The sequence below is a fragment of the Corticium candelabrum genome, chromosome 18 (assembly GCF_963422355.1).
Source record: "Corticium candelabrum chromosome 18, ooCorCand1.1, whole genome shotgun sequence".
In the NCBI taxonomy this organism is placed as follows: domain Eukaryota; kingdom Metazoa; phylum Porifera; class Homoscleromorpha; order Homosclerophorida; family Plakinidae; genus Corticium; species Corticium candelabrum.
Genome location: NC_085102.1, coordinates 5,000,202 through 5,010,919, shown reverse-complemented (window position 1 = coordinate 5,010,919; position 10,718 = coordinate 5,000,202). Strand labels below are relative to the sequence as shown.

Here is a 10,718-nt window from a genome sequence, read left to right as displayed (position 1 = left end):
AGTAAGTGGACTGCAAGGAAGTTTGGGTCCTCGAGGAGAAAAAGGAGAAGAAGGAGACAAAGGTGAACGAGGATATCCTGGTTTTAAAGGAGGGAAGGGTGGAAAGGGGGAGATTGGGTTACAAGGAGGAAAAGGAATGAAAGGAATAAAAGGGGATGAGCAGGATTTACATCAATTGTTTGGTTTACCCAGTCAATGTTTACCATGGAATCATCGTGTTTTAAATGAAACTTGGAGACAAACATCTGAGCATTATTCTAAGACAACTCTTCACTGTGATTATACAGGTCATCGAACCAATCAACATGGTTTCACACCAGGCTGGCATTCATTCAGTCCTACAATAGGTGGAGCTATGCCAGAGAAGTGCACATCTGGTTACTACTGTGGGACTCATGGATCAGGATGGTTAAAAGGATCTCACCCAAATGTAATTGGTCAAAACATTTCAAGAACAGTTTGCTTTAGTTACAGCAGTAATTGTTGTTGGAGTCAGACTAGTGTTGAAGTGATCAACTGTGGACAGTATTACATATACAACTTACCTAACACTCCAGTTTGCCATTACGCTTACTGTGCTCGAGGACAGTGAAGAACAAGTTTCCTTTATCAAAACCATCACATGTACTTATCTTTCCATTTTTGTGTGTATCTATGCTTCTCTGACTAGACAAGTGTCTGCTAAGAATGATTGTTGTAACAGCTGCTTGTTGTGTAGGATTGCTGCATACAGTATGATGTGCTGCTAGATGGAAATTTTGTTCTAAACATACACAGTTTGTGAGCAGAAATGTGGTTTGCTGTCTACAGTTAACAACAATATTTACTGGTGTAGCAATAGATAAATTGTTATATGTTAGATCACGTGTAGTTACATTTAATTAATTTAAGGCTTAACTGTTATACATAGTAACCAACAAAAATAAATTTGATTAATTAATTATATATTTATTGCAATTTAAATAAATAAATTAGTTATTTATTGTATACTTTGGTAGATTTTGTTTTGCATTTATCCTCATTTCTGTTAACATGCTCACAACATCTAATATATAAAGCTCAAATTGTCTGGTGTGTGTGTGTGTGTGTGTGTGTTGTACGTGTGTGTGTGTGTGTGTGTGTGTGTGTGTGTGTGTGTGTGTGTGTTGTACGTGTGTGTGTGTGTGTGTTGTACGTGTGTGTGTTGTACGTGTGTGTGTGGTGTGTGTGTGTGTGTGTTCGCGTTTGGCGCCACGTCTTTTGTCCGTTCGCAACCGAAATCGGCACGCACAGTGGAAGGCTTGTGTAAAAAAATTAAAAAAATTATGCACCGGGTCCCCTCTCGAGGGATCGACCCCCGCGTAAAATTTCTCGATGACGCAAACGCTACACATTCCAGTTCATTCGAACACACGCCCACACCAGTCCTGTGTAGACTGTATGCATCGTCGTCCTTTGCAAAGCTTCGAGCAATCGAATATCTCTTGCCGACGAAACTTACTCTTCTAGCGCTTGCGTTTCTCTCCAAATTCTGATTGCATTTGCACCGAATCCAACCTACACGTTTTCTGCAGCAAGCGCTACACGGGGAGTGTGTCGATTTCTATCGAAACAAGCGCGAAGAGCAAGATTCGAATTCATTCAGCATATCCGGGACCTCGCAACGAAGATTGCACGTGACGTGTCCACAGACCTATCTTTACACTACAGTATCTTGCCCGTACGAAGGACGGGCCATGGATCCTAGTAATAAATAATCATAACAAAGTTAGCTGAATTCCGGGAATTATAATTATCCGGGCAGTTTACTAATTTTATAACCCGTACTGCCAATGTGGCTCGTTGATGTTCTAGCCTTTGTGACCGTCTTCCTCTGTCTTTCGTCAATGGAATCATTATATCAAAAAGCGAACAAACAAACAACAAAACTAATTTCGTATTTCGTTTTATTCTTGCGACCTCAGATTTTTGTTTGTGTTTGCAGATTGTTGATGGAAGTTGAGAGTCACATATCATCTCTAGGGCACTCGTATTCGCCTCAACTTGAGCAGGAAATTGAGGGTAAATTAGAGGAGTTGTTCTCTGATATTCAGAGGTTGGAGCAGATGGTCGCTAAAGAACCACCTTCCAGGAAGCAGAGCGCCAAACTGTGAGATTTGTGGAATGAGAGGAGGGATGGTAGATGGGTAGATAGACAGACAGACGGACGACAGACAGACAGACGGATAGATACACAGACAGACATAGAGATTGTTTATTGGATACTAGCATCGCAACCTGGCGTTGTCCGGGTAACATTAGACAGGTGCAGCTAGGGTTGCGTATTTTTACCTAGCCGACTTATTAAAAACAACACATATTAGCCCCTACGAAATACGTAAGATGCCCTACGCAAATTAATTATTATGTTATTGCCCTTATGTCTTTGACGTCTCTAGACATATGAATTAAGAGGTGCTTCAGCCTTTCTCACGTTATTGTGTACGCAGAAATGTCTTTTCACCGTAACTGTTACCGTTTGAGGCATGAAAGCAATCCTGCTGTTGCTGATGTAGCATGTGCGGGCATTATCAGAATAAAAGGCTGTCGATATCCACGTTGGTCATGTGCCTCCACAGCTCTTGCTGCCGCAGTTGCTATTCTGTCTGTATAGCCTGTTGATATAATCCACGTTGGTCACGTGTCTCTCCATTCATGACTCACTTGTGTCGGCTAGTACAGCAGGGGCGTACAGGGGCTGATTCCCAGCGTGCCCGGGAACCACCCTAAAAGATGGGCGTGTCTGTGTTGCCTGAGGTCCGAGGCCGTAATTTCAGGCTTTGTACAGTGCTGTCGTTGACACACTGGGACAGATCAGCCAAGCTCCTAGATTGCAGTGGAACGCAGACACTGCATCAACAGCTAGCTCTCTACTGAAATCTGCTGTAGATTTTGGGTTTATAGCCACGTTCGTGATCGTTTCAGAAGTTATGAGCTACATTCACAGCCTTACAACAGCTCTTCAGGAATCATCGCTGAACATCATTTGTGCGTACGAAACCGTAAGTGATGTGAATGCCCAGCTCAAGAAGGCTGGCATGGCTGTTGATTGTACACATGCTAACTGGTGGGTTATAAGGCAGTGGCAATGGCATCAACGGTAGGAAATTTTGTAGTTGCTATCAAGTTAGCTAATCGTAGAATTGATGTTTGTTGTTTATTCAAGGTCGACACTGAGCCATCCATGCCTAGAGTGTGTGCCAGACACACACATCGAGACAATGCTGTTGCTGTCTCTCCATCAGACTACTTCAAGAAGGCAGTGACTATCCCCATGCTAGATGAGTTATGTGGCCACTTGGATGCTAAGTTTGAAAAACATCAATAGATTGTCGTAAAAAGCTTAAGTCTTACTTCTGAAAATATAGCAGCCCACCCAGAAAAAAGCAAGTTGGCAGCTTTGGCGTTTGCGGAGCAATGCCAGGATGATTTGCCGGATGGTCAATCTCTAGCAACCTTTTCAGCAGAGTTGAATCGTTGGTGCGATAATGCCGTGACTAGTTCACAGAAGGGCTTAAAATTACCTTCGTCACTGGTGGCATCCGTAGCACTTGCAAAGTCTAGCCTATCACCATGCATTGAGCGGTTGCTCAGTGTCATTGTCGTCTTACCTGTCACGACATGCTCTTGTGAGAGAAGCTTTAGCTCTCTGAGACGCCTCAAGACGTACCTTCGCACCACAATGATACGACCCCGTCTGGATGATCTGGTCTTGATGCACGTTCACTACACGAGAGAAGTGAACATTGACGAAGTAATTTGACACTTCTTAATGAGTTCCCCACGGAGTATTATTAGTCCAATCACAGTTACGGCACGGGTCGGTGACATACCCAATAGCTCTACCGTGTCTGAAGCCAGTGATGAAAACTCGTATGATGAGTATGACTAATGCGAGTGTTTATATACAGTCTATACAGTTGCATAGACTTATATGATTATAGTTATATGATAATCACAGGCAGTGTAGACTAGTTATCATCAGTTCTGTTCGGGACTCTTAAGCTATTGTAAAGTATTATGCTATATGGCTTTATGTTTTTTTTTGGAAAAGAATTCTATTGGCAGGTTCAACGGTGTTGGATGGGCGTGGTCAAAGCGTGTCCTGTTGGGAACCACCTAAATTAGAGAGCCGTGTACGCCACTGTACAGAATACACTCGATACCGCCGGTAGAGCGAAACCCAGGTATGAAACATATTCTCGTGGCATGTGCATGGGGATCATAAATTCGAAGTCGCACCGTGGTCACGTCCTCGTGAGATTTCACTTGGGGGTCGACTCCTAGAGAGGGGCCCGTCTAAATAGTCTAAATACTAAAGTGTGCGTTTGCATTGTGGTGTGGAACGCAGTCTTTGTGCACAGTTTTGTGGCAATTGGCCCGGCAGTTTTAAGTGAAAACACTGTTGCCCGGGGGTCACCACGCGGAGGCGCTGACTAATATAGCTCTTACAAGAACTGACCACACACACACACACACACACACACACACACACACACACACACACACACACACACACACACACACACACACACGCACGCACATGCACACACACACACACACACACACACACACACACACACACACACACACACACACTATTTGGATGGGTTTTCTTGTGACTGGTGGATCTGTGAGATTTGATTTCTTGCCAGTCATGATATGTGGATTAGATACCAATGAAATCTCATCTTGCAGGAGACACCAATAGCTAAGTCTGACTCTTAAATCATGTGTGACAGACAGCTATGGGAATGTTAATTCTTAGTGCATTAGGCTGTATTGACAGACAGACAGACAGACAAACAGACAGACAACAGACAGACATACAGATAGGCAGACAGACAGACAGACAGATAACATTATCAATCAACAAGACAGGCTGCACGTGTCAGGTCTCTGCTAGGCAGAGGGGCAGGAGCATGGCTTAATAGCATTCCAACCTCATCAAAGTTTGCGCTTAACTCTAGCGACTTTTGTGTAGCAACAAGATTGCGGTTGGGGTGTGATATACTTGCTTCTGTTGTTGAGAAATATGAGTATGGAAGAAATATTGACAGGGAAGGGTTTCACCTATTGACATGTAAGTCTGGTGGAGGGCCCATTTGGTCCCACAACTCCATTGTTAGTGCCTGGTGTGATTATCTGCAAGAGGTGAACACAACTTATCGAAGAGAGCCTAGAGATCTGTATGACGGCACAAATTCACGTCCTGACATCATAGCATTTGATTCTAAAAACGGCAGAGATCTTGAATTAGATATATCTGTTGCTCATCCGTGGAATGCTGACATACTACTTAGAGCAGCTGAAGAAGACGGAGAAGCAGCATGAATGAGAGAAATGGTAAAATTGCAGAAATATGGAAAGGAAGTAGACATATTTGGAAGTGGCTCAAACTGGGACACCTCTAGTGTTTGAACATTATGGGAGATGGGGTGAGCACACCATCAAGTTTCTTCGTTACCTGTCTGAACTGTCTGTGGATGAATACGACTGCAAGAACAGCACGGAATTCAAGTCTCTCTGGCGTCGAGCTTTTTCTGTAGTTCTACAGCGATGTAACGCCCTGGGTGCTGTCAAGAAATTGTGTAGACTTGCTAGAAAACTAGTAAATCAGATTTAGACTTATATTACAAACAATTGGTACAGTAGTTCATTAATTGCTTTGCTGTCGCTGGACAATATTTAGCCTGTACTAGCAGTTGCAATATGCAAATATATGTATTGACAGACAGACAGACAGACAGAGAGCGGGCACAAGTTTGTCAAGAGATCAACTTCAGAATGCCATCGAGCAGTTGTTGTGATTGTGGCAAGAAACTGGACATCCAAGGATACCATCTAATCACTTGTAAGACTGGCGGTGGTCCAGTGCACACTCACAACTCAATTGTGTCAACATGGTCTAACTGCCTTTCTCAACTCAACTTGTCGCACAAACTGGAGCCACAATACCGGTATGTCAACAGTGACAAGAGGTCGGACATCCTCGTTTATGACCCAGATTTAGGTGCAGACATTGAATTAGATGTGTCGTTGGCTCATCCATGGTGTTTGGTCTCCGTGAAGGCAGCCTCCAGAGAAGAAGGAGTAGCAGCAATGAAACGGGAGGAGAAGAAAGAGGCAAAGTATAATTCTGAGCTGCTGCCAGAAGGTCCTGCCCATTGGTCATTCCTCTTGTTTTCCAACATTTTGGCCGTTGGGGTGAACAAGCTGGCAAAGAGTGCAAGAGATGATGAAGGAAAACGAAATGAGACCGACTTCAAGACCAAGTGGTGATCAATCATTTCAGTGACACTACAACGTTGCAATGCAAAAGTGGTCTCTGACAAACTCATTAGCATAGCGAGATTAGAACGTCGAAATGTATTGTGCTCAGTGTAGTTTGTATGCTTTAGGACAGTAATGGTCTTGTTGTGTTAGTGTTAGGTTGCTCATGATGTAAACGTTTGATTTAAATGGATAATATATGTATGGAGACAGATGGATGGACATACATATATACAGACATACAGACAGACATACATGGTACATGCATACAGACAGACAGACGGATGAACAGACAAGCTGTTTTATAATTTTCCAATCTGCAATGGCACATGTGGCCGTTTCCTCCATAGAACAACAGTATGGTGCAAACCTACTGCAACCACCAGACACTAATTATAAAAAATAAAAAATATTTATAGATGGTATATAAGTGCACAACTAACAGTGTGTAAACAAAAGACAGAAAGGAAGAAAAAAAGGAAGTCATCGTTACAGTTAGTAAACTTGACTCAAACAGTGGAATGTTTGTTGCACCAGATTATGAAAAACATATGAGAGATTGTCTTGCAGATCTAATGTAAGAGGATCTTAACTTGGATACAATTTTTCTATACAGTCCAAACTAAGGCTGTTTAACAGACCACAAAAGCCAATCTATATTGTATAGAGTCTAGAGATGTTTGTCCATCATCCACGTAGTGATCATCAGGCATATGTTCAGACAGATGGACAAACAAACTTACAGACAGACAAACGAGCTCGACAGCCGGAGCAACTGCTGGCCATTTCAATGCCGATCCGCTCACAAAATCCACTTGCGTTCTCTTTGCCTTCTCTTTCTCTTCCTTGTCGTACTGCTCCTTCTGCAAGCGTCCTAGAGCATCAAAATAACAGTCCCAACCCCAATTTGTCTCGTCAAACGTGCAATGCTCAAAATTTGAGCCTAACTCGTCGAGTCCAAAGAAAGTGATGAGTTTTTCATAAAAACTTGGATTGCGGAAGTCTTTCCGTTTCTGTATGCTCTCATTCAGTTGTATGTTTCTCTGTCTTTGCTTTTTTAATAAATTAGTTATCTTGGATTGTAACTCGGGTTTGCATTGTCTGGAAGGAGCCGGTGGTAGGTTGACGCGAGGTGGACGGTGGGATTTCGTCGGGTTGTCGGTGGTGGTTGCCCCTGGGGGAGGGGAGAGTCGCTATTGAACGGGGATGTACCTTCGATGTCATCTTGAAGTGGATAGAGAATGTGACTTGTGGGATGGCCGTTGGACTAGAGAAAAACATGTTGGTGTTACACAATGTGAAATGCAGAGTTTGAGAAGGTTTGGCTTGGATGTCTCGTTGTCTGTCTGTGGCATTGATTTGTCAGTTTCCTGTCTGTCTGTCTGTCACGCTCATCATTTATAGTGTTCAAGTGTATTATCTAGTCTGGCTATCACAAATAAATTACTTTAATTCTAAAGTTAATATAAATAAAATTGAATAAAAATAAAATTAGCAACTAGACTAACAACTAAGATATTAATTTATTTATTTTATTAATAATATTGTAATTAAATATTTAATTAAATTTGTATATTTATTTTAAAATCAACTCACCACTCTTCCCGCCATTTCATCTTCACTCTCACTGCTTGAGTCATCGCCCTCCCGTGCGTAAGAGACCAATGACACAACGGGAGCCGTCTGTATCCGGGTCCTTAGGAGCACATTCCTCAGCAATGACGTCGAAGCACTCGAACTGAGTTGGAACTGCACGAGACCTCAGGACGACAGAATCAGACTCACGCTGGCCGGAGCGACTTTGGAATTGTCTGGTTCGCTGTCGTCACTGATTTTTGTCTTCGAGTTCGCGTCCTCCTCGTCTGAGTCGCCGTGATAAGTCACAAGCTGGATGAGACATCTGGATAGATGAAGAGTCGCTTACAAACTACATTTAGTTCGTCACAATAAAAACTCACACACTCACAAACAGACAAAACACACGGAGACAGACTCACACTCAGACAGACAGACTCACTCAAATCGATAGACACAGACACATACAGCGGTTTCCCCAGGAATTAATAACAGCGCGGCATTTTATTAATATTAATTAGCCACCGAGATCTTATCTTAAACAGAAGTAACTTTAATTCATTAATGATTGTGTAGCCACTGACATAAATGTCATGATAGCGTGGTAGGAACACATGCCACATGGATAGTCACTAGGTCAAGGTGATATTCATTACTGTCTTTTATCACAACACAACAAATTCATAGGAGGGTCTGGTGGGTACAGATCTTTGCTAACAGTATCCACCCTAAAGCCATATGGAAAACATGTCACACCTGCTTGAAGACAAGCACCTAGTTATCTACAGGGTTATGTGTACAAGGTCGCGTTGAGGAAATGCCAATTACAAAGCTGTGGGTGTGGTGGCTGGGACTACTGTCAGGTCAACCCCACAGACTTGTAACCCTGTAGATAATTGGATGCTGCTCTGCCCTCAAGTAATTACATTTTGGGAAGATAAAATGACGTGCTGTGCCATTAAGTAACTTTTGGCATTCCTTATCAACCATCATTTGAGATACAGTCATCACCATAGCACCATCACCACAGCGCCGCGCTATAGGGAAACCCCTGCACACATACTCACCCTCAAATGGACAGACACACAGACAGACAGACAGACTCATACTCAGATGGACAGTTACACTAACAGACACACACAGACAGACAGACTCACAAACAGATAGACAAACAAACAGACAGACACTGACAAACACACAGACGAACAGACTCACACTCAAATGGACACACACATAGACAGACAAACACACAGAGACAGATTCACACTCAGATGGACACACATGTAGACAGACACACAGAAAGACAAAGTCACACTCAGATGGACAGACACATACACAGACACACACACAAACACCTCTGAAAACATCAGAGCTTTGCTCTGCTGTGCTATGCGAGTTGTAACAAACTCACTGACCAAAACGAGTGACCAACAAAAAAGAAACAGTCAAACAGACCAACAGTAAACTACACAGTAAGTACTTTGACTCCTGAGAGCACACCGGTGGTTGAAACACTGAAATCCAAGTATGCAATCATCTCTGGTGTTGGTGCACGATAAAACTTGTCAAGCTTCCTCTTCTGTGGATCGTCCGTCTCAAGAATAGGTGGGAGAGACTTCACATCGAGTGTGCTGGTAGCCTCTTTTGTCCTCAGCAGTTTGGTGATACGTTGAATTGTTAGAATGGCAACTGACTTGCTGACTTCGACGATCATTTTGACTGTTGGTAATGTCGTTGCAATGTTCAATGGAGATAGAGGTCACACGGGAACAGGAACGAGACCGACAAGAAGGCAGCCATAGAAAGCAACAACAAGCTCAATACCTAGACAAGAGGAAAGACATTGAAATATCTACACTCATATATGCACATGCACACGCACACACACACACACACACACACACACACACACACACACACACACACACACACACACACTTCACCAACCTGGAGGATAAAGAAGAGTTACGTGGTCTCCTGACCTCAGGTTTGCTCTCTCCAAGCAAGCAGCTCCAATTCTCTCTGCTTTCTTCATGAACTGCAGGCAGGTCATAGTTCGCGCTACGGCACCCTAAGAGCAGGCATCATTCGTAGTTGTGAACACACACATGCACATATAAACAAACAGAAAGATAGACAGACAGATAGACAGACAGACAGACAGAGACAAACAGACAGACAAACAGATGGACACACAAACAGACAGACAGAGACAAACAGACAGACAAACAGACGGACAGACAAACAGACAGACAGAGACAAACAGACAGACAAACAGCCAGACGGACAATGGACATACGGACAGACAAGAGACAGACACACAGCACACAGACAGAAGAACAGACAAGAGACAGCCACACACATGCACGCACGCACACACACACACACGCACACACACACACACACACCTTTCATTCAGCAACGTAAAGAGTACGTGATCTGGAGTCGTTTCTGCTCGCCAACGAAGCACCTCAGACAAAAACTGATATCTTCCTGCACCATTTCTGTTGTCAGCCATCGGTTCCATTAGCCTCCCTTCAGCCAATGCAGGCTTCACACCCGTCACAATGTCCCCAATCAAATGAGCAGCACCACTAACATCTAATAACACAAAACACATCATAACAACTGACATACACCAACTGTTGCCTTCATTCATCCATCTGTCTGCCTGCCTGTCTGTCTGTCCATTTGTTCATCTGTTTGTCTGTCTATCTGTCTGTCTGTCCGTCAGTCCTTCTGTCTGTCTGTCTGTCCATCAGTCTCTGTTTGTCCTTCTGTCTGTCTGTCTGTCTGTCTGTCTGTCCATCCATCCGTCCGTCTGTTCGTCCCTCTGTCTGTCTGTCCATCCA

At 43.4% G+C, this 10,718-nt stretch overlaps 2 protein-coding genes and 1 long non-coding RNA gene across 3 annotated transcripts in view; 2 read left to right on the top strand and 1 right to left on the bottom strand.

Moving 5' to 3' along the window:
• The window catches only part of LOC134193849 (collagen alpha-1(IX) chain-like), an 849-nt gene extending 58 nt beyond the window's left edge, over nt 1-791 (top strand). The window contains exons 1-2 of the mRNA XM_062662695.1: nt 1-430; nt 497-791. The exon at nt 1-430 is cut by the window's left edge and continues 58 nt beyond it. Of these exons, the coding sequence (XP_062518679.1) occupies nt 1-430; nt 497-592 (526 nt within the window). The 3' untranslated portion in view covers nt 593-791. The remainder of the gene's footprint in view (nt 431-496) is intronic.
• Nucleotides 792-4,808: 4,017 nt separating this feature from the next.
• LOC134193850 (uncharacterized) lies at nt 4,809-6,505 on the top strand. The gene has a single exon (XM_062662696.1). The coding sequence runs from the start codon at nt 5,731-5,733 to the stop codon at nt 6,298-6,300; it is 570 nt and encodes a 189-aa protein (XP_062518680.1). The 5' UTR covers nt 4,809-5,730; the 3' UTR covers nt 6,301-6,505.
• An 827-nt stretch (nt 6,506-7,332) lies between these two features.
• Nucleotides 7,333-9,689, bottom strand: LOC134194098 (uncharacterized). The gene is made up of 3 exons (XR_009972144.1): nt 9,347-9,689; nt 7,888-8,191; nt 7,333-7,558 (listed from the first exon to the last, which is right to left on the bottom strand). It is a non-coding gene; the product is annotated as an uncharacterized LOC134194098 (long non-coding RNA).
• Nucleotides 9,690-10,718: the final 1,029 nt, after the last annotated feature.